Consider the following 25,218-nt stretch of genomic DNA (forward strand, 5'->3'; position numbering starts at 1 on the left):
ACGGGTGCGTTTCGTGGGCGAGTGGGGTAGGTGAGTGGACATCTTGTGAAAAAGAGCTTGATAGCTCATCGGATTTCTCCAGTCTTCATAAAGATTCTAATTCTGAGTGGGGTTTTGTTGTCCATGGGTAGTTGGGTGCGTGGTTGAGTGGTCCGTTGGTTGGTAGCAGTGGTAAAGAGCACGTGGTATTTTGCTGGATGTATGTTGAACTTCTTTCGCGCCGTACGTAGCCAACCGTGTTAATCGGAGGTGCTGTAACCCTTCTAATGGGAGTTGCTGTATGTAACGTGTGGCCTGGTGGCGTGGTGCATTGTAATTATTATTATTCGGGAGGGCGGCGGGGGGCAGAGGGGGTGTCTGGTTGATTTATCGCTGACCATGACGTTTCTCTGGGTGCACTTGCGCCCCGCGACTCATCATCATCATCATCAATGCCGTGGATGGCAAACCCCAACAAGACAACAAAACAAACAGCAGCACCCTCCACAAAGTCACTGCACAAATATCTCCCACCCCCTCCGCCCCGTGTAGCCTCAACAGACCGCTGGGGCAAGGTGCTGTGAGCGAGTAGCACCTATGAAGGCCGGCACGGCATACGGGCAGAGCGGGGGGGGGGGGTTAGCCAGCATCACGCCCGGCCGCCTCTGTCTCCCCGGTGCTGATGTTTAATCGCACGCACACACGCGGAGCGGGTGGAACTGCGACTTTACAACGGGAGGGGTGGGGGCGGTGCTGTAGAGGAGGAGGCAGGGAGGTAGGCGGAGCAGGAGGAGGAAGAGGAGGAGGAGCTTTATCGACCGTGACCAATTTTCGTGCAGGGAATAGGCAAACCGGGCGTGGTTTAGTGAGTGGCTTGAGTGGGTTGGGTGGGTTGAGTGGGTTGGGTGGGCTGAGTGGGTTGGGAGGGTGACACGGCTACACGTGATTCGACGCGCAACGCCTTCTCGGTATAAATTCCCACGACGGATTCTCGTCCACTTTCCCCCCCCACCCCCAGCCTCGGCACAAGTTCTAGGCAGCGATCCGCGGACGCCTGCTAGCGCGTGCGCGCGCGTGCGTGTGTGTACACGTGGTGACAGCTGGCAGCGTGACATCAACTATTGGCGAAACTTGTCGTGCCACCTATTACAGCTATTGACGTTGCTGCTGCTGCTACTACACAAACTTCACACGAGAGCAGTTCGATGAAGAGTCCTTAACAACATAATCGTCGTCAGCAGAAAGTCCTGCGTTCAGAAGACAAGTCTGTTGTTGTTGTTTGCAAGCTCACGTTTGTGTCGTTGCGAAGAAACTTTGTTGTTATTACACGTTTTGATCCAAGTCGCTGGACGAATACACGGAACGCTCTATGGATTATTTTGAAAGCGCCGCATCGTGCGCAGCTGCCTTTGGCTCCGTTGTAGTCGGCCGAGGAGGGATGCGCGCGAAATGAGAAGAACAGAATTCAGCTGAGCGTCGGAGAGGAGGCGAGAGTCGGAACGCGGAATCAATTTCCGTCGCACTAAACTTATCACAACAACAACAAGGACAGCAGCGGCAACAGCAGCGGGGTCAGCAGCAGCAGCGACAACGTCGAGACAATCAGTCAACTCGCTCGCGCGAAACAACGAGGCGACGTCTCGTCAACAACCAGAATCGCTGCGACTCCCGTTGACAGAGAGAGAGAGAGAGGTCGAGGAGGGTCCGTTCCTTACTCAAGAGACTACACGAGCTGGGGATAACCACGGTTCCAGTCAACCACGGTTCCAGTCAACCACGGTTCCAGTCAACCACGGTTCCAGTCCAACCACGGTTCCAGTCAACCACCGTTCCAGTCAACCACGGTTCCAGTCCAACCACGGTTCCAGTCAACCACCGTTCCAGTCAACCACGGTTCCAGTCAACCACGGTTCCAGTCAACCACGGTTCCAGTCAGCCACGGTTCCAGTCAACCACCGTTCCAGTCAACCACGGTTCCAGTCCAACCACGGTTCCAGTCAACCACGGTTCCAGTCCAACCACGGTTCCAGTCAACCACGGTTCCAGTCAGCCACGGTTCCAGTCAACACCGACCAGGCGATAAAGACACCACAGCAACCTGCAACTACCAACAAGTCCGTCCGCCCCCCCGCTACCCCCCCCCTCCAAGACAACAGAGCGCCCCCCCCCCCGACTTCCCCGAACTCAGGGGGAGGGGGCGGGGGCGGTGGGGTGGGGGTTGGGGGGGGAGGGCTGGCTGAGAGTCGGAGGCGATCGCGTTCACGAGAATGACTCTTGGCGCAGAGCTACTCGGACGAGGAGTCTGCATGCAGTCAGACGAGGACTTTGTTGACGTTGTTGGCGAAGATGGCGGTGGCGGTGTAAGTGGCAGTGGCGGCGGTGGTGGTGGCGGCATGGACAGACGAGGTGCAACAGGAGGAGGAGCGACAGTCGTAGTAGGAGGAGCGGGAGGAAGGAGACACGAAGTCGGCCGAACGCGAAGACTTTTCGGCTCCGATCGCGATGACATCGAGGACGTCATCGACGACTTGGACGAAGACGCCGACGAAGACGACGACGACGACGACTTGGACGAAGACGTCGGCTGCTCGAACAGCGACGCAGACAACGCGCGACACCGCGGCCAGAACCGCGGCCTCGACATCCTGGACGGCGTCAATTGTGACGACGACGACGACGATGATGATGATGATGACGAGGAGGAGGAGGATGGCAGAGCCGGAAGAGATGAAGAGGACGAGGAGCGTTTGCGCCGAGACTCCTCCTCGGTGGGGGCGGTAGCGGCGGACGACGACCAGCACGGCGCTCACGGCAACGCGACCTCGTGCATCAAGGCCACTACCACCTCGTCGTCGTCCTCCTCCTCCAAGGGCGCCCTCGTCAAGCCGCCCTACTCGTACATCGCGCTCATCACCATGGCCATCCTGCAGAGCCCCAAGAAGCGCCTCACGCTCAGCGAGATCTGCGACTTCATCAGCAACCGCTTCCCCTACTACCGCGAGAAGTTCCCCGCGTGGCAGAACTCGATCCGCCACAATTTGTCGCTCAACGACTGCTTCGTGAAGATCCCGCGCGAGCCGGGCAACCCGGGCAAGGGCAACTACTGGACCCTCGACCCGGAGTCGGCCGACATGTTCGACAACGGCTCCTTCCTGCGGCGACGCAAGCGCTTCAAGAGGCAGCAGCTCATGCAGGCGTCGTCCGTCGAATTCCTCAAGGAGCAGGCGGCCGCGGCGGCAGCGGCAGCGGCGGCCGCGGCGTTTCTACCCGGGTTCACCTACGCACCTTACTCGGGATTCAACTACGGATTGCAGCCCTTGCACGGATTTCCGTCCATACATCACCATCACCAACAGCAGCAGCAGCATCATCATCATCAGCAGCAGCATCACCATCACCACAACAATCATCATCACCATCATCACCAACTACCGCACGCGCATCATTTGCAACAGCAGCAGCAACAGCAGCAGCATCATCACCATCACCACCTACCGACGGCGTTGAGTCCGCACCCGTGTTCCGGACCTACCTACACGTTTTCTGCAGCAGCAGCAGCGGCGGCAGCGGCTGCCACGTTCCAATATCAGCAGCAGCAGCAGCAGCCTGCGTCAGTGCAGGGCGCTTCGCTGCTCCAGCCGCCTCCGCCTCCTCTCATGCAGGGCGCCTCCTCCTGCGGCGGAGGTCTGCAGCCGAAGAAGAGCGGCGCGGTGTTCGCGTCGCAGCAGCTGAGTCCGCTGGGGCTGCCGCACGGACTAGCGGCGCTCAAGACTGAGTCGGGACCGGCAAAGACATCTTTCTCTATTGATAACATCATTGGCGTCAGTGGTGGTGGTGGTGGTGGAGGTAATGTTCAACCGATACAGCAGCAGCAGCAATGCGTGTTCCCGTTTCTGTTGAGTGAATGAGCGTGGGCAGGAAACTTGCTCTGGAACCACTAGCGTGTGTGGGGGCTACGCGCGTGTGTGGTCGCGCGCGCGCGTGTGTATGTGTGTGTATGTGGGTGGTTGGCTCTACGGGGGGACTTTGTCTGTGTACGTGTGGCTATGTGTGTGTGTACGCGTGTGGGGAGCGGTAGTGTAGCGGTTAGCGCGCTGCGCTATGAACCTGGCGACCCGGGTTCGATTCCCGCTCACGGCCAACACCAGTGACGATTGTCTGAACCGGTCCCGGGCCTCCCCTAGGTCGACTCAGCCTCAAATGAGTGCCTGGTGCGGTGTAGTAGACATTGCCACTAGGGAGACAAAGGCGTTCGGGCGTGGTGCTGGCCACCCACTCCTTCGTGTGCCGTGCCGGCCTTCATAGGTGCTCGCTAACAGCACTCACTCCAGTTAAAGGCTCTAAGGGAGATCTTTGTATTTGTGTGTGTATAGATGCGTGGGGAGCGGTGGTTGTAGTCGTTAGCGCACTGCGATACGAGCGCCAGCTTACCCGAGTCCAATCAAATCCCGCTCACCGCCAATATTGGTGGGGAAAAAAATAATCTTAACCGGTCCTGAGCCGCCTCTAGGTCAACTCGGCCTTAAAACAATAGAGTAGCTTTTTGCGGTGCGTAAACATTTAGCTCTGGGAGGATAAAAGTGGCTCGCCGTGGTGCTGGTCACCCACCCCCTCGTGTACCGTGCCGGCCTTCATAGGTGCTCGCTAACAGCACTTGCGTCAACAGTCTGCGGTCAGCTACACAGGAGATCTCTGTTTTGTGTACGTGCGTATGCGTGTGGTCATGTGTGTGTGTGCGTTCACTCCTTGCCTGTGTGTGGTCGTGGCGAGCGGGGGTGTAGCGGTTAGCGCCCTGCGCTACGAAACCGGCCACCCGAGTTCGATTCAACGCTCACGGCCAACACCAGCGGCGATTATCTGTAACCGGTCCTGGGCCTCCCCTAGGTCGACTCAGCCTCAAATGAGTACCCGATGCGATGTGTGAGCAGCGCCACTGAGGAGACAAAGGCGGTCGGGCGTGTGCCGTGCCGCCCTTCATAGGCGCTTGCGAACAGCACTTGCCCCAACAGTTTGTCAAGGCTATACGGGGGATCTTTGTCTTTGTGTGTTCAAGCGTTCATGCAGGCAAGTGTTTTAACGCTTGTGTGTGTGGTCATGTGTGTGGCATTGTGTGTGTTCAATCCTTAATGTAAGCTTGCCTAACACTTCACGCATATCTGTGTAGTGTATGAATGTGCGTATGCATGCGTGTGTATGTACGCTGACACACACTTCATGTGTGTGTAGTGGGGAGCGGTAGTGTAGCGGTTAGCGCGCTGCGCTACGAACCTGGCGAACCGGGTTCGATTCCCGCTCACGGCCAACACCAGTGACGATTATCTGAACCGGTCCTGGGCCTCCCCTAAGTCGACTCAGCCTCAAATGAGTACCTGGTGCCGTGCGTAAATATCGCCACTGGGGAGACAAAGACGGTCGGGCATGGTGCTGGCCACCCACCCCCTCGTGTACCGTGCCGGCCTTTATAGGTGCTCGCTAACAGCACTTGCCCCAACAGTCATTTAAGGCTATACGGGGGATCTTTGTTTAAAATGTGTGTATGTGCGTGTGTCTGTCAAAGGCTGTATGGGACATCTTTGTATGTGTTTATGTACGGATTCAAACCTTTTTTGTGTGGATGACTATGCGTATGTATCACGTGCTCATTTAAGCCAGTTTGCTCGTAACACTGGCCTACACAGAACATCGTCAGCCACGTTCAATCGACGGTGTGTGTGTGCATGCGTGATCATATATGTGTGCCTTGTGTGTGAGCTCTGTGTATGTGTATTCAATACTTGTCGTCTGTGCTATGCAAACGCATAAGCAAGCCGGGCTATACGCATTTAGAACTCGCGTCCTGTGTGAATTCTAAGCGATGTTTTGTACTCCGTCTGCACGGGTGAATGTATTAAAGGGTTGTATGCAGGCTATGAATGCGTTCTGAAGTAAGTTAAGCTGTACGTGTTGAAACTGTGTGTGTTCAATAGGATTCACAGCACGTGCGCGTGTGCGTGAATGTATATGTTACGATCAACGTCAATTGCAGCACGCACTTAGCGTGTTAATGTTTGAACATCACGTGCCCACCAAGTTATGATGGGTAAATTAATATCCATTTTTTTAAAAAATCAGAATGTCATTTGTAAAAAAAAAAAATCTGTGTTTTGACGTAAGAATAGCCTCAACTATATTAGTGTCAAATGCTCAGCCCTCTAGCCCTTCGAGAACACCATCAGAACTTACTCTCGGCTATGCTGCACTCTGCGTACGCGTGCATCAACATTGATTGTGTTCACACAATTCTCGTGCATCTGTGCGCTTACAAAGAAGTAGCCCGCTGTGCACATGCATGCACAAAGCGTCACCCGTGCGTGCACGTTAGTTACATATCTGCGTCGCATGTATGTGGATTCACTCATGCGCTCTGCTCGCACGTGCACGCTCGTATGCAGTGTGTGTCTGTGTGCGTCTATTCAAAGCCAACGGCGAGCTGTGGTGTTAGCGGTTAGCGCGCCGCGCTGCTAAGCTGGCGTCCCGAGTTCAATTTAAGCTCACGGCCAACACCCAGTGACGATTTTATGAACCGGTCCTGGGCCTCCCCTAGGTCGACTGAACCTTAAATGAGCACCTGGTGCGGTGTGTAAACATCTCAACTTCGGTAGACAAGGGAGGCCGGACGTGTGCCGTGCCGGCCTTCATAGGTGCTGCTCGCTAACAGCTCTTACCCCAAGAGTCTGTTAGGGCTATACGGGTGATCTTTGTCTTTGTCTCGTATTGAACACCTTCAGCAACTTTATGTGTGTATGTACGTGTAAGAACGGAGTAAGACTTGCGATATGTATTCATGTGTTCGTTACTTGAGGTACAGCCAGCATATCCCTTGCATGTTGTTCTATTTCTGTAAAACGTAATTGCTCAATCCTTCCGTACGGTATCTGTATATATGTATACAGTTGGGGTGTATGTATACGTATGCATGTATACACGTGGGGTGTGTAGATGTATCTGTATGTATCTGTGTGCATGTATACACGTGGGTGGAGTGGTAGCGTAGTGGTTATCGCGTTGTTCACCGGACTCCTCAAACGCATTGGCCATTAACACTGCGTGTATGCATGTGTCCCTTATATGGAAAACAAATTCTAATAGGCGACGTTTCGGGCAATTGTCCTTTTTCATAGAACATCAATACACGCCTTTATTGGCGCGGCACGTAGAACGGCCGTCGTCCGAGACGCCGCGTGTGCTGCCTGTTACTACCAGCGAAACGTCGGACTTCCCGATTGCGAAACGTGTGCGAATCGCTCTCCCAACATCACAGCGGCGGCGGTGCTGCTGAAGCGGTAATACCCTGGCGCGTTTTATTAATCACGTGGCAACTTTATGAGTGTAAGTACACAAAGATCATCCGTGTAGCCCTTAACATGCTGTTGGGGCAAGTTCTGTGAGCGAGCACACATGAAGGCATTTGACTCCCCAGTGGCGATGTTTACACACGGCACCAGGTTCTAATTTGAGGCTGACTCGACCTACGGGAGGCCCAGGACCGGTTCAGATAATCGTCACTGGTTTTGGCCGTGAGTGGGAATCGAACTCGGATCGCCGATGTATAGCGCAGCCCCGCTAATCGCTGCACTACCGCTTGTACATCCATACACTCAGGGCGACTCAGCCATAAATGGGAACCTTGGTGGGCATACGCAAGTCTGTTGTAGACTTGCGTATTCACAATATTATATTCGTGTGTATTCGCTTAGTTGCAAGTGCACGTAGCGTGTATGGGCGTGTTGTGTTCATGTAGCTACATCGAGACCCACGGCGATACATACAGACTCACAACGACACGTAGAGATACATTAAATAGAAGCCACACAAGTGTGATTGTGGTAATGTAACCCAAACTATCGACCAAATAGTAAACCCATCAAGACCCATAGAGATATACGTAGCGACACAGAAACCCACAGCGATACCTAGACAAACGTCGAAATGTATTTCTAAAGACAAGCCACATGAGTGCGATTGCGGTCATGCAACCCGAACCATCGACCATATAGTAAACCCATCGAGATGCAGAGAGACGCGGACCCACAGCGATACCTATAGAGACCCATAGCGGCACATAGAGACACGTCACATTCAAGGTGGCGATTCTGGATTGGCGCTAGCGTGAAGCTCCGATGACAATATCCTACAAACAACAACAACAACAGTCAATAATCATTCTACTTGACTCCCGCAGCCTCCTTTACAATTGGCCGACGACGTCCCGAGAGAGGCAATGAAAGTCAGTTGAGAGTTTTAACCCCCACTACCATGATGTACAACGACGACGTTGCGGTGGCATTGCAGCGTATTGTGTACCACGTGTTGCATGTGTGTGTGTGTTGCGTGTGTGTGTGTTGCGTGTGTGTGTGTGTTGCATGTGTGTGTGTGTTGCATGTGTGTGTGGTGTGGTGCTGGCCACCCACCCCCATCGCGTACCGGCCTGCATGGAAAATCGCTAACAGCACTTGCCCTAACAGTCTGTTAAGGTCACACGGGGGACCTTTGTCTTTGTTGCGTGTGTGTATCTGTATTGCGTGTTTGTGTGTGTGTGTTTGCGTGTGCCTCAAGGTGCACCTAGCCTGGCACAAGCGCCGTGGTGACGTTACCGCCACTTCGTGTTGTTTGTTGTTGTGTACACCAATACAGTGTGTTGGTGTTAGCTGCTCGCTGACAGCACTTGCCCCGACAGTCTGTACGAATGGAAAGTACACACATCGTGTGCTTTACATTTTGTATGTACAATGTAGCATGTATGTACTTAAGCATGTATGATATGAAGTGTAGCATGTACATATACGGATGTACTATACCATGCGGATACGTATGTGTCTATATACGTATGTGTAAACGTATATAATGTATCGTGTATTTGTAAAGTATACCGTATGCGTGCAATATATGAGTGTGCATGTACGATGTAGTACGTTATACGTACAATGTAGAGATGATAATGGGATCACGCTCACCAGAGTTGAAATTATTTTAAATTATTGAATAATAATAACGTCCTATTCCTTTGCCAATCCACTGCTGGATGAAGGTCATGGCAGTTGTTTGACCATACTTCACCACGCTGGTCGCTGTGGGTTTGAGATTTTGGTGGGGGGGGGGGGGGGGGGCAGGACCGGTTTACATATCGCTCGACACTGATGTGAGCCGTGGCCGGGAGTCGAACTTATGTTTATTGGGTTCATTCCAAAATATTACAAACCAAAAAACGAAGTGCACGTGACTTCTCACTGTTAGTACCCCAAAGACCGTTCTATTGGTTTCGCACAAACTCAGTATACAAGACAAAGATCCCCCGTATAGCCTGTAACAGACTGTAGGGGCACGTTCTGTTAGCGAGCACCTATAAAGGCCGGCACGGCACACGAGGGGGTGGGTGGACAAAACCACGCCCGGCCGCCTTTGTCTCCCCAGTGGCGATATTTACACACCGCACCAGGTACTCATTTGAGGCCGAGTCGACCTAGAGGAGGTCCAGGACGGGTTCGTAGCTCAGGGCGCTAACCACAACACTACCCCTCCCCACCAATACAGACGTACACACAATGTACACACATACTACACGTTATACACAAACACAATATGCACATGCATATTACACGTTACACACACACTACACGTTACGTACACAGATAATAGCACGCAGCTAGGAACTGCATCACTGATTATGACATCCGCTACGGAGCGATGTTTATTCCCATTTGCAGTGGTTAAATAGGAGCGGTGGCGCAGTGGTTAGCGCGGCGCAATCCGATCTCCGCAATCTCCTGAATCAGATTCCCGGCCGCGGCTAACATCAGTGGCGGGAGCTACCTAAACCGGTTCTGCGCTCGCACCATCAACAACCCCCATTGACCAGCGTGGTGAAGTATGGTCAAACATCCCTCTCCCCCAACAATGAGCAACAATACTTGGGAAGGACTTCATCAGTGGATTGCCATAGCGAGTCTACATTAGCTGTCATTCTTAATCACCACTATTCATACGCAAATTGCTTGACAATAGCTATATATAAGTAAAATCGTAATCTGTATAGTGTACACGCGTGTACGTATATTGTGCGTGTGTATGTGCCTACACACGTGAAAGTGCGTAAATGAGAATATGCCTTTGTACGCACGAGTAGCTGTATATGCATGTGAAATTATATATGTACATGAGTTTACGAGTACTTACGTGATTTGGATGTTAATATGTTCCTGTGTATATGCGTATCTGTAAAAAATGTGTACGTATGTATATGAGGACATGTGTGTATGTAAGTCTGAGTATGTATGTGCTACATATATATGCGTATGTTTCTGTGTAGATGGGCCTTCATAGGTGCTCGCTAACAGCACTTGCCCAGACAGCATGTTAAAGGTTATACGGAGGATCTTTGTCTTGTGTATGTAGTATGCATGCGTATGCATGTAAAGTGTATTATGTGTGTGTCTATGTTAGTCCTGTGTCCGACAACGAGCTTAATAAATGTTATATCAGCATCAGCTTAAGCAGCACACTGACACATTTGGAGGATTACCCAACACATAAGAGCTATATAGCTTAAGTGTCCCTTATCTGGTGAAATGAAAATAACGCCCTATAAATCACCGGGAGAGCCCAATTAAGGTCACGTCGTTTTTCTTGCTTTTGGTATTTCTTTAATCGTTTCCAGTTATAAGCAACGACAACACAAATACAATCCCAACTCCCAGGTGTACGTTCGTACCGATGTTTTAGTTGTCTGGCTCGTCGTCTTGAAGAACGTCTTGACTTAAAGCTTTCGTGACTGCAGGAATTTATATTCTTTGGGTCTTTCGGTAAAGTTAAGAAAATAACAAAAAATAACAATATTTATTTTTGTTATTTCAAAGAAAATAACCAAAAATTACATTTGTTATAACATTTGTTATTTTAGTATTTTTTTGTAATTTTCTTTTAACCTATCTACGTGACTTTACCGAAAGACCCAAAAAACATTAATTTTAAGAACTTCGTTAGAATTTACGACCACGTGGGCACTGCGTGCTTCTATGAACCCGGTCGCAGCTGACTTCAATTCCCGGCCACGTCGAACATCGGTGGCAGGCGATTGCCCAAACCGGTTCTGGGCCTCCTCTAGGTTGACTCAGTCTTTAAATCAGTGAACTAAAACTATCTATTTTTTTTTATTTGACAAGGTCGAGCCCAATGAGCCATAATATCTATTTTTCAGAAGCGATCTGGCCATAAATGAAAGCTAAACGAAGTGGCTTATCACGTGGATATTTATAGCGGCCAAATACTGGAAACGCGCGTTTCTAAATCTGGAGGGAAAAACCGGAGAACTCAGAGAAAAATCCACGCAACTACAGGGAGCGAGAGAGACACGCAAACTCCAATTATACAGCAGGCGTCAGGGTCGGGATTGAACCCACGACCTCCTGTATACCAGGCGAGGCAGTTAACATCTTGCCACCGCAGTACGTACCTTGGTGCGCCGTGCAAACATCAGCACGGGAGAGACAAAGGCGGACGGGAATGATTCTGGACACACTACCCCCGTGGCGGCCTAAATAGACGCTGACTAACACAGCTTGCCCCAACATTCTGTTGATATACGAAGGCTCATTGTGCGTGCATTATGCGTGTGGATATGTCGTATACATACATACATGTGTGTGTTCACTTATGTACGTTATGTTAATAGTAGTGAGTATGCATGTATATATGTATATCCATGTAAACTATTTTAGAATAAAACGTATGCGTGCGTGTATGTATGTTTGTGTGCATGCATACTTATGCTGCAATGTTTACATGTAAAACGCATATGCGATTTATGTATGTTGGTATGTATGTATGCATGTATTGATGGTTTAATGGCACGTGCTTCGTTCATTACGTATCCGCTGTATGTGCATGTATTGGGCGTGCATCGGAAGTCACCTCTGTGTATGCATGTTGACATAAGTTATGTATGTATAGTGTGTTTATCATGGTTTGTGTGTCTTTTCATGCCAGAATGTATGTAATGTATCTGTATTGTGTATGTATACTGTGTAACTGTGTATACGTCGTCGATAAATAACATGAGAATATGCATTCAATGTATGCAGGTTCGTATGTACGACATATATGTGCATGCATGTTACATGTGTGTATGTGAGTACGTGCCTATGCGTATGTGTTAAGTGTGTTTATTTTGTCCGCATGTTTTCATATATGCATGCATTTATATGTAGGTATAAAAGCAGTGCACTCTGTATGCGTTATACGTGTGGAGTGTGTGTGTATGTGATATCTGTATGCATGTGTATGATGCTCGTCCGTAACATGTATGTAGATTATATCTGCATATGTATTCTACAGATTGTGTATATGTATTATATGTATGTGTATGCATGCACCCACGACCTCCTGTATACCAGGCGAGGCAGTATGTATGCATGCATGCGTACGTACGTGTACATTCTACATAACGGTCTAAATGTGTGCGTGTATACTTAATATATTTAGTGCATATTTGTGCATGTATGTACATGTATCATCGGTGTAACACGTCGGCGTTCACCACCAACATATAAATATACAAATGTGTCGTTAAACCCGCCACCACCCGACACAGCCAATTGGTAAGGTGTGTCACGTAAACAGAACGTAGCCAATTCGTTACTAGTACAGCACCATTGGTGCGTTTGAGAGTAAACCCACAACGTTTAGAATTAGAGTACGACGTGTCGACAACTCTGGCTCTCGCCTGATGATGCTCGTTGTAATTACTGGCGAAACGTCGTTGTGACTTTACTCTCCAACACAGCGGTTAGCATTGTTTTGTTTTGCTGGCAAACCTTTCTGAATTGGCTATGTCGGGTGGTGACGGTTTAACGACACATTAATATTTACGCGATCTAACCCCCCAAAAAAAACTCTTATGGCGATGTATCAGCATAATTCTAAGCAGCTATGATCAATCCGCTGCTGGATGAAGGGCTCATTTCCAATCCTTTTCAGATGTGTATGTTTGTATGTATGTATGTTTTTTTATTATATGGGTATGGATGTGTGTTTGGATGCGTTATATACGGCGCGATTGTGTCTGCTCTGTCTGTATCCAATGTACACGTTAGGAATGTGTTCACAATTTTTTGTATGTACAATATGTGTGTATGTGTACAAAAGACCCTCCGTATAGCCTTTAAATACTGTTGGTGCAAGTGCTTTGCGCGATCACAAATGTGAAGGCTGGCATGGCCGTTGTCTCTCCAGGTACTCATTTGATGCTAAGTCGCCCTAGGGGAGGCCCAGGACAGTTTAAGATATTCGTCAATGATGTTGGCAGTGAGCGAGAATCCAGAGAATCGAACTCGCGTCGGGTATCGTAGCGCAGCGCTCTAACCGCTACGACACCACCAAAGATCCCCCGTGTAGCCTTAACCGTTGAGGCAGGTGCTGTTAGCGAGCACGGTACACGAGGGGGTGGCCAACACCTAGTGTGTCAATGCTTTTTTTGTTATACGTAGCATTGAGGCTGAGTCGACCTAGGGGAGGCCCACGGCCGGTTCAGATAGTCGTCACTCGTGTTAGCCGTGAGCGGGAATCGAACTCGGGTGGCCGGGTTCGTAGCCGCTACACCCCCGCTCCCACTACACGACCGCACACGGACACACACATGCGTGTAATGTCCCACATCAGTCATCAGTGTTCAGCACGCACACTTAAATACACAAACTAGTTACACAATCTCAACACAAGCTGTACCCTTCACGGACAAGACAAAGAACCGCCCGTATAGCCTGAACAGAGTGTAGGGGCAAGTGCTGTAGGCGAGTAGCATCTATGAAGGCCGCCACGGCACACGAGGGGATGAGTGGCCAACACCACGCCCGGCCGCCTTTGTCTCCCCAGCGGCGATGCTCACACATCACACCAGGTACTCATTTGAGGCTGAGTCGACCTAGGGGAGGCCCAGGACCGGTTCAGATAATCGTCACCGTTGTTGGCCGTGAGCTGGAATCGAACCCGGTTGGCCAGGTTCGTAGCGCAGCGCGCTAACCGCTACACCACCGCTCCCCACGGACGGACACACACACAGACAGACAGACGAGTGTGTGTGTTGAGACAGCGTTTCCTCAATCGTGTATATATTTGGAACGCCGGGGCTATTAGCGAGCCTGCAAAATGTACACATCTTTCTCCACAAACAGGAAAGAGCCCAAACGATAAGGTGGTTAAAACTATTTATAAGTGTATTGCAGCGATGCGAGTGTGTGTGTGTGCGCGCGCGCGTATACATCGCGGGACTGTGTGCGCGTACACACCGAGAGGACACGCCCGTGTCAAAAAATGGATTTGCGCGCCTGTGTCTGGTGGTCAACATCGCGGGGAGCGGAGGCGCAGCGGTTAGCGCCACCGCGCTGCGAAACCCTGCGAGCCCGGGTTCGAGTCCCGTTCACTGAACCCAACGCGCACGACTTTATTGTCTGAACCTGTCCTGGGACTCCCCGAGGTCTGCTCAGCCTTAACCGAGCGGTGAGGGATCGGCACTGGGGATATAAAGGCGGCCGGGGGTGTTTTTTTTTGGCCGCAGCAACGAACTTCAATGTGCCGCGTCGGGCTTCTAAAGTGCACTTGCCCCCAACAGTGCGTTAAAAGGCTACACGGGGGACCTTTGTCTGGGTAAATTGTGCGCGTATGTGTATACAAGGGCATGCACACGTGTAGTTACGGACTATACACCCACACGGATTGTAAACGTTGGTACAATGAGTCTTCTATACGAGGACCCCATCGACTTGTATAGAGTGATTCATAGTCACAGCCACCTTTGTCAGTCCACTGCTGGATGAATGAGCCTCTCATAGATTGTTTGGCCATACTTCACCACGCTATGTCAGTCCCGGCTAGTGAAGGATGAGGTGGGTGCGGGGGGCGAGGGGCTAGGACCGGTTCAGATATCACTCGACACTGATGTTAGCCGTGGCACGGGAATCGAAATCAGCTCTGCCGGGTTGGTTCGTCGCTCCCGCGCTAAGCGCTGCGCCACCGCTCTTATCCACGTGAATTAAATATATTTATTTCGCAAGTATATATATATTCTTTTCAGAAAATAAGTGAATTAAACAGACATTGGTTTACTTCATCTGTGTGTTTTGAAGAAAGCTCATTGCCAGAAACGTCGCTTTTTATACATTGTTTTTTTATAAATTATTTTTAGCGTCACAATATAATAACTTCTCATCACAAGTGCAACAACACAACCCGTTTCTTTAAAAAAACAAAACATAAAACCCTAACTCTGCACACATTGCGAAGAAAAACACAACCCGACATTTTAAATTATTTTCCCAGTAAAATATGAATTGTTAGCAACTCTTGCATCCCGATTTGTCTCCATCTCTGCAACCGTTGTACGAGGCCGACTCTCAGTTGAAAGGGCACATCGGGCATTGTTACGGCTAATTATGATTCATTAACCGCGGTCTAATTGTTCGTTATGATTCACGAATCATAAATTACTTTCGGTTTGTGCCGGACAACTCGCACTTAGTCAACAAAGACAAAGATCCCCCGGTATAGCCTTGAACATACTGTTACGGAAAGTGTTTTTTTATGCGAATGGTACCGATGAAGGGCGGCACGGGGGGGGGGAGGGGTGGCCAGCAACCACGCCCGGCCGCCTTTGTCTCCCCCAGTGGCGATGTTTACCCAACAATCCGCACCCGGTGCTCGTTCGATGCCGAGTCGACTGAGGCGTAAGCCTGGGACCGGGTTCAGTTTTTTGACCGTCAGTGGGAGTCGAACTCTGGTTTGCCGGGTTCGTAGAGCAGGGCGACAATTACCACTGGCCTAGCGCCGAGTCGACACGCACACTCACTGCTCTGTAGCGTTGAGCTGGGTCTCATCGTTCGTACGCAGCGGCTCTTGCCAATAACATCTGCCTAATCCGGCAGGATTTGTTCAACAATTCTAAGCTCTGCTGATGAGATCCAGAATTTCGAAACCGGTGGAGAGATTTTCTTAAAAAATAAAATGATATAATTACATGCTCAAACATTTATATATTTTGTAAAAATGTATATAAGAACATACAGCGTGTATATGCTGCATTGGCAGGGGTGGTAGACATACAGAGTGTATGTTCTTATATACAATGATTCCATACTATATACGTGTGTCCGTGTACAACACACGAACACGACATATTATTTTAAATCTCTAAATTGCTCCTTCGTTTCTCAACTGCTAAACGTGAACACGCGAGTTCTCTCTTTGCCCTGTCCCTACGTTGTACGAAATTAAAAAAAAAATTCGTACGCTTGCATTCTTGAACAATTATCCTATATTTATATAGTCACTCAACATAACGGACCGCGTTCCGTGACCTGCGCCGTTTAATTGCGTAGCGTTTAATATCACGCAGTTAAATGTTAAGCGAGTACGTTTCAGACTGTTCAAATATGTCTTTTGTTCGTTGAGTTACAGAACCAGCCATACGCCTGATTTAGATTGCCAAGTAAATGAAGCGTGTATATACATTTTTAAAGTTTAATAATATTTCCACGAGGTTTAAACTATTTTTTTTACAATTCACAAACTGGGACAGTTCACTACGTTTCCACGTTACAGCAGCGTACCCACATATATAAAGCGATAAAGCAGGCTTCATCCAGCAGTGGAGTGACACAATAGCTTAGCAGAGGACGTTTGTTATGCTGCTACTGCTGCTGCTGCATTGGCAGGTGTGGTAGACATGCACAATCATCATCATCATCAACAACAACATTATACCAACAACACTCTGTGTGGTCTTAAAACTATCTGTAATAGGCGACGTTTCGGGCAATGACCCTTCTTCATAGCATCTACCACCAGCTACCTCCGTGTAGCTTCAATCGGCTCGTGTGCGCGGGCAGCTATGTGTACGTGTGTGTGTTGAACTTCTTTCGGTACCGTACGCCGCTAATCGGAGGTGTGGGGGGAACCCACAACAAACCGAAAATGCTCAGAAAAAGCAATTCCGGACGATTTGCAGCATCGCCATCTTCATCCAGCAGTGGGTAGGTCATAGCCACCGATGATTTATGATGATGACGACAAGAGCGACGACTTTAATTTATCGACGAGAGCCGGGGTCGTCACTACACACTTTTGAGCGGTCCAATCTCGGTCGCACGCGTACCCAAATGGCGTGCGCACACACACACAGACACATACGTACAAACACACACACACACATACGTACAAACACACACACACACACGTACCACACACACACGTACCACACGCGTACCACACACTTACGTTGCACGTACACACACGTACCACACACACACGCGTACGCACACGTGCCACACACGTACACGTGCGCGTCACTCCGTGCACACGAGACGGTGTGGAGATGGAGCCATTCGATTTCACGCGATTCGCTTTTTTGTGCGCCTCGGGCGTCCGCCGTGGAGTGGCGTGTGGCTACCTGCCCGTGTGAAGATCTCGGGGTTGCCCGCGATCGTGACATCTCAAGAGGGCAACGCGACGACGATTCGGACGCATCTCGATTTGACAACTCGCGGTGGTTGTGCTCCGCTGGCGGTGGTGGGAGGTCGACGCATCGCGCGTCTAGCGCAGCAGCGGTCAAATGTGACCTCGTTCGTCCTGCCCGCTATCTCTCTGTCGCTCGTCGTGGTGGTGGTTGGTTGTCGTTGTTGTTGTTGTTTCACGCGAATCGATATAAAATCTGGTGTAAATATCATTTCTCATTTTTGTTTGTAAGTTTGAGGGTGGAACAAAACACTCACGCGTGCAGACGCAGAGAGACACGTGCACAGACACGCGCGCGCACGCAGACACGTGTACGCACCGACACCTGTACACACGCACGCAGACACGTGTACACACAGACACCTGTACACACGCGGACACGTATACACACAGACACCTGTACACACGCACCAGACACGTATACACACAGACACCTGTACACACGCACGCAGACACGTGTACACACAGACACCTGTACACACGCACTCAGACACGTGTATACTCAGACACCTGTACACACGCGGACACGCATACACACAGACACCTGTACACACGCACGCAGACACGTGTACACTCAAATACCTGTACACACACGAAGGACATGTGTACACGCACGCAGACACCTGTACACACACGGACACGTATACACACACACGCGCGCAGACACATGTACACACACGGACACGTGTACACACGCACGTACGCAGACACCTGTACACACACACTGACACGTGTACACACACAGACATGCGAACACACACACACGCAGAAACCTGCACACACACACAGACACGTGTACACACACACAGACACACATTACCGTATTTCTCCGGATTATGAGACGCACCGGAAAGTAAGACGCACCCCGTCCCCCGCTGCCACCACTCTCCAAACTTCTCTATAAATTTTAAATATCTGATCACACACAACACACGCTTTTGGCATTGGCCCTTATTCATAGCGCATCGACAAACATCAACGGTGCCCCCTAAAACGTCGCCTGCTAAGGCTCCCCCACGCAATCATCACGCAGATGAAGTTGTTACGGGCACACTGCGATTTTCATCACCACCACCACATGTAATAATAATAATGATGATGAGCGTCTTATAAATCCGGAGAAAGGGGATCAAAAAGCTTACGATATTTTACATTCGCGACGAATAAACAAACACAAACAACCGCCCACAAACTCTGAAATGTAACACGACCGCCGTTGTTATTTATGCCGAAATCGCACGACTTTTTAAGGGACCTCATTTTTTCCAAGAACAATAACAACAACATCAACAAACAAAGACAGCCAACCGTTGCATGTTTTGTTTGTGTCATTTCGTGGAAGCAACGTGCGACTGTAAATAATAATTATGATAATGTTATTATTATTAATATGTATCGATTAACGTCGAAGATTTACTTTAAACGATCTCTCGACTTTTGGGCAGGCTCTCGTTGCCATTATCCCTCGATGATGATGATTGTTGTTGTTTTTGCCGTGTGCGGTTTTTGTATGTAGTATAAATATTATTATTGTTATTTGAACGTGGGGGGGGGGGGGATAACAAAAAACAACAACACATTCTTGGTTCTTTCGGTAAAGTCACGCAGAATCCCTGCAGTCACGAAAGCTTTAAACAACAACAGTCAATTAACTTTTCTTGATTGATTGATCGATAATAATTTTTCGCCATTCACTTTTGTTGTGAAGGATCTGAATTAAGTGTAATAATAATTAATAAAAAAACAGATTCAAACCACGCTCCTAACCCGAACTTTTGTCTTTATTTGATGGGGTTTTGTAATATCCACGTTTTTCCAATTACCTCAAAATATGTTTTTGTGTGCGGCTCAATCTACCTCGGGGAGGCCCATGACCAGTTCAGACAATTGGGGTGTCGGGTCAGTAGCGCAATATAGAGGCTTAACAGACTGTTGGGTCAAGTGCTGTCGAGTGAGTAGCAACCTACGAAGGCCGGCACGGCACATGAGGGAATATGAGTCCAGCACCACGCCCGGCCGCCTTTGTCTCCCTCCTGGCGATGTATTTTCACACCGCACCAGGTGCCCGATTAAGGCTGAATCGACCTCGGGGAATCACAGCACCGGTTCAGAAACTCGCTGCCGCTGATGCTGTTGGCCTTTGGGCGGGAAACGAACTCCCGGATTCCTGGGTTCACGGCGCAGTGTGCTAACCGCTGCGCCACCGCTCCATCCCGGATACGGTTGCTCTGGATATGAACTAAAACTATGTTTTATTTATTTTAATAGGTAAGGCTCAATGAGTTGTGCAGCTTTTTTTCAGCAGCGACCTGGCCACAAATGATAGCTCAACGAGGTGTTTCATCACGTGGACATGTATAGCAGCCAAAACACTCTAAACGCGTGGTGATGTCGATTCTCAATGTGGAGGTGGAAAAAAAAACCGATGGACCCCAGAGAAAAATCCACGCGATCAGGGGGAGAGAGAGAGAAACGCAAACTCCAAATATACAGCAGCAGGCGTCGGGGTCAGAATCGAGCCCACGACCTCCTGCACACCAGGCGAGGTAATTAACATCTCGGCGGCGCGGATCTAAGTCCGGAATCAGGTTGAGCGATCTGTTATGGCCAATTTCACTCGCCTGTTACTACGCAATTATTATTTTCGTTCTGCCGCTCGCGAGCACAGAGGCTATCCCACAGCTGCTGCACTGTGTATTCCACCGCGGGTGAATGATAATACAGGCATAATAATGTAACAAAAAAAAAAAACAGCAAATATTAAGAAGAAAAAATTATGTCAGCGGACAGTTCTACAATAACATTCTGGACTGTGCAAATTATTCTGGGTGCAGTAAAAGTGATGAGTGTATGTCTCTGTGTCTTTTTTAAACGTAAATATGAAACGTACGTCTAGGCAGAGGTATTTTGTAAACAGCTTTGTCAATCCGCTGTTGGATGAAAGCATCCACGTGTGTGTGCGTGGGGGGGGGGGGTGTTTGACCATATTTCACCACGCCGGTCAACTCCGGGTTAGTGAAGTTGCGACAGCGGTGAAGACCGACCTGGTTATCGCTCGCCACTAATGTTGGCCGTGAATCGAACTCTAGTCGCCGGCCCAACAAGCTTGTAACGTTGGGCCAACGTTGTTGATGCAACGGTTCCAACCACGTGCTAACGTTGGCATGTGAAGGTGTAATGGGGGGGGGGGGGGGGTGGGTCATAGTTCAGCGCGCTAACCACTGCGCCACCGCTCCTCTCCATAGAAGCCTTGTAACGCAAGCAGTGCTCGAATTCACTTTTAATGGGGATACTATTTCGGCTAATTATATCTTCGATCGTGGCATATTATGGTGATTATATTCGGTAGAATATGGTTTACCGGCTTTTTGCCAAACGGGCACAATGACTCTACACGCAATATACTCGGGACACGTTCCCCATTTTTGGCATAATCTGCAAAATAAAACATTCTCAAATCTGGCCTTAGACTTACGAAATTTCCGACGATCCGGAAAAATAAAAATTATTATTCGGATTTTTTTTTACGAAAAAAGTTTGAATGGCATCACTAATATGGCGTCGGTTTGTCAGTTTTCCCGCCAAAAGAGTCACGTGGCATAGTCGGAAGACGTCACTTTTGTCAGCATAAAATATAATAAGCATAATACGTATATTATACAATAATTTAATAGATTCCGAATGTACGAAATAAAACCCATTTTTCGAAAATGCTAAACGAATGCAATTCGATAACTCATTCCCTACAATATACACAATGTTGTTACATGATTGTGGACGTATGTACAGGTACGTACTTGTTTATACGTGTATACACGTGTAAGATTGCATGTTTGTGTCTCGTTGTGTGTGTATCAATTGCAAGTACGGATCCATGCAGTTTTGTATTGAATGTATGTATGAATGTGTTGCATGTATAGAAGTGCATGTATATGTGTGTGTAGTGTAGCGACTCGCGCGCTGCGCTACGAACCCGGCAACCAGAGTTCGATTCCCGCTCGCGGCCAACACTGGTTACGTTTATCTGAACCGGTTCTGGACCTCCCCTAGGTATGCTCAGCCTCAAATGAGTATCTGCTGCGGTGTGTGAAATAATCGCCACTGGGGAGACAAAGGCGGCCGGTCGTGGTTTTGGTTACCCACCCCCTCGTGTGCCGTGCCGGCCTTCATAGGTGCTCGCTAACAGCACTTGCTCCAACGGTCTGTTAAGGCTATGCGGGGGATCTTTGCCTTTGTTTTGTAAATGCGTGTAGGCGCATACACTCCTGTGTATGTATAAAAAGTGGCGTTGCATGAACAAGTGCTGCCCTTTGTCAATCCACTGCTAGATGGGATAATGATATGGGTGCCCGTATGTGTGTTTGTATTTTCCGTATGTGTTTTGGGGTTTTATATTAAATACCACGCGAAAAGTTACGATGATGGAACGCACGTACACACATGTAAGTACACATACATACATGCACACATACATATAAGTGCGTGTCTATATGTATATATGTATGCGTGTGTCCTTATATACGCACATCCACGTATGCATGTGTGCAAACACATGAATGGGTACACATACATGTAAACATGTATACACGCACACACGTGTGTTTGCATGTATGATGTATGAATACATGCCTGTTTGCTAAGTAGCGCTTCGCTAATGCTTATTATTTTAGCAATGTAATATAAATACATATATAAGTATATATATATTTTACGTGTTCGGGTGGAGTGGTGGCACAGTGGTTGGTGCACAGCGCTGTGAAGTGTTGAGGCCGGGTACCTGAGTTCAACACCTGAGTTCAACAACTGAGTTCAACACCTGAGTTCAATACCTGAGTTCAACACCTGAGCTCAACACCTGAGTTCAATACCTGAGTTCAATACCCGGCCATTGCTGACGCCTACTCCCCCGGCCCCACCCCCACGTCGCTGATCCGCACTGACCAGCGAGGTGAAGTATGGCCACACTGCCCCCGTGACCGACAGGGCGTAGTATGACTTTCATCCAGCAGTGGATTGACAAAGGGCTCTTAGTTTTGAATTATCTTGTATATTGTTACTACAGCTACTACTACTGCTACTACAGAATTGAAAAATAGATTTTTAGCTCAATGGACTTTTATCGGGAAATGAACTTCTGCATTCACTTATGTGTATTTGGGTGCCACGGTGGCGAGATGTTAACTACCTCGCCTGGTATGCAGGAGGTCGTGGGTTTGATCCCGACCCTGACACCTGCTGTGTATTTGGAGTTTGCATGTTCTCCCTGTGGTCATGTGGATTTTTATTCGGGGTTCACCGTTTTTTTCCCCCTGCACACGTTTAGAATCAACATTGCGCTAAACTTCCACGCGATGAGCCACTCCGTTGCGCTATCATTTGCGATAGCCAGCTCGCGTCTTCAATAAAGAGCTACACAGCTCAGTGGGGCTTTATCTGGTAAAAAAAAAACCCATAGTTGTATCGTTTAAATAGCACACGCATGCGCGCGAACAAATGTGGAACAAATAAACTTACGAGTGTCGCAAACGAGCAAGGAGAGAGGGAGACTTGGGAATTAAAATCGAGGACCACGTGGACGAGAGGACAAGACACGCGGGTCTGAAGATGTCACCCCGACTGATGCATGACCGATGGTCAAGGCTGGTGAGGGAACGGCGGCCGAGGAATGGAACGCGCTTTGCGAGAGCACGGGGTACCGATGAGCGGGGAGAGAGACGGAGCGATGAAATAAGTTCGCGTGCAGGTGACAGGGATTGGCGGCGCGGATTCTGGGGAGGGTTTCATCCAGCGGTGAATAGATTACGGCTGTTTCTGCTGCTGCTGTTGTTGACGATGATGATGCCAACGATGTGGCCTAACTTTGCTCGAGTCAGAATATTAATTGGTAAGGCCTACCCCACGCCGTTATGGTCACGGGGGGCTTGTTTGACCATACTTCACCGCTATGGTCAGTCCGGGTTGGCTCAGGAAGGAAGGTGTCCAGGATCGGTTCAGATATCACTCGCCATGTCAGCCATGGCGAGTGATCAAACTTCGCTGTCCGGGTTCACGATACTGATATCCTGGTCATCTGAACGTTTTGAATGAGAGGACCTTCTGTAGGATCACTATGAAAGAGTTATGCCCACTAGTAATAATCATTACATGTACATATAATAAGATTATATTATCATAAATATTATGTATTGTTGAAACATCAAATCTGGAAAGTAAAACTTTAGCAAGCAGAAAAACAAACAATCTCTCCAACGTACATTACACTAATATAATTATAATTTTAAATACACGCATGATAATTAGTCTGCTTGCAAAAAAAAGAGATACATATGCAAGGTAAAATTAATAACACATTTAATTTATCCATGAGAGTCTCACTGAGTCTGCAATGAGGAGGGTCCTGCCGCACTGTGTTGCTTGGTCAATCCCTTGGCGTGCACAGCTACCAAACGGAGATGCAGATGTAATACTCAAGACCAAAGCAACGCTCCCACGTGTAGCCTAATGTAAGCTACTGGGGGAAAGTGCTGTTAGCGAATACCTATTTAGGCACGCGGTAATGGCGTTGTTACGAACACCACGCGCGCTCACGGCCGTGTTTGTATCTCCACTGCCATAACACGACTTGGCACGACACTGCAGGCTTACATATATGTGTAACAAAAACAATATTTTGCAGAAATGAAATTAGCTCTTTATCCAGCAGTGGATGGATCACGGCGGATGAATATGATTATAAAAAAAAAAACTTGTATCAGACAAATGCGCAGTTTCCAACAACTTTATGCTGGAATAATTACAACTCACGCATCGATGCGTAACCAACATAGCGCAGCGATTTACCATTGTGTGTTGTGAGTAGTTGAGTTACACTCAGGACACAAATGCGATTGATATTCACTTATATCTGTCTCACAGTCTGTTTATTTGCCTTTCTAGTTGCCTGTCAAACTTTATATGCCCGATGTCAGTGGTGTTAACAAAGTAACAAAGACAAAGATCCCCCGTATAGTCCTAACACAATTTTAGGGCAAATGTTTATTCGCGAGCACCTACGAAGGTCGGCACGGCACACGAGGGGGTGGCTGGCCGGCACTACGCCCCTCCCCGCCTTTGTATCCCCAGTGGCGATCTTTACACATCGCACCAGGCCCTCGTTTTGAGGCCGAGTCGACCTAGGCGAGGCTCAGGGACCTGTTCAGATAATCGCAGTGCAGCCCGCTAACCGCTGGACCACCCTTCGCCACTTACAATTGAACACACACCGCAAAACACACACATGACCGAGGCTTCTATATGTTTGTCTCTCCGTCTATGCCTCTGTTTGTCTACACTTGTAACTACGTACAACGCAACGTACACATAGTAATGTATCCACGTGTATATTCGGCTTGCGAGTACGCTCTCCTGTCTGTATTTACGGTATCCACGTATCTATGGCTAAATGACTGTGTGTCTAGCTATCGAATCAATGCGTCATCACCTTAACACAACTTTACAAAACATAGGACCCTATTTAAAAAGGGTCTTTAATTTTTCGCCGTAAAAAAAAAATATATCACTTGTATAATAATATTATCATTAATTTATTCTTATGACCAAACTACCCTCAAGACCAATACATCCAGCAGTGGAGTAGGACGCTATTTAAATTTATTAAATGTTGCAACAAAAATATAACATTGCCATTAATATCACACAGAT

At 48.7% G+C, this 25,218-nt stretch overlaps 1 protein-coding gene across 1 annotated transcript; it reads left to right on the forward strand.

Annotated features, from left to right (window-relative positions):
* Positions 1-985: 985 nt before the first annotated feature.
* Positions 986-19,275, forward strand: LOC116948942 (uncharacterized). The gene has a single exon (XM_076071915.1). It carries the CDS (start codon positions 2,247-2,249, stop codon positions 3,885-3,887), a length of 1,641 nt encoding a protein of 546 aa, XP_075928030.1. The 5' UTR covers positions 986-2,246; the 3' UTR covers positions 3,888-19,275.
* Positions 19,276-25,218: the final 5,943 nt, after the last annotated feature.

The sequence above is a fragment of the Petromyzon marinus genome, chromosome 35 (assembly GCF_048934315.1).
Source record: "Petromyzon marinus isolate PM22_M1 ecotype Great Lakes invasive population chromosome 35, UKy_Petmar_22M1.pri1.0, whole genome shotgun sequence".
In the NCBI taxonomy this organism is placed as follows: Eukaryota; Metazoa; Chordata; class Hyperoartia; order Petromyzontiformes; family Petromyzontidae; genus Petromyzon; species Petromyzon marinus.

Bases quoted from the DNA above. Each gene is read 5' to 3' on its own strand.
- LOC116948942 (XM_076071915.1), top strand. From the start codon at position 2,247: ATGACTCTTGGCGCAGAGCTACTCGGACGAGGAGTCTGCATGCAGTCA.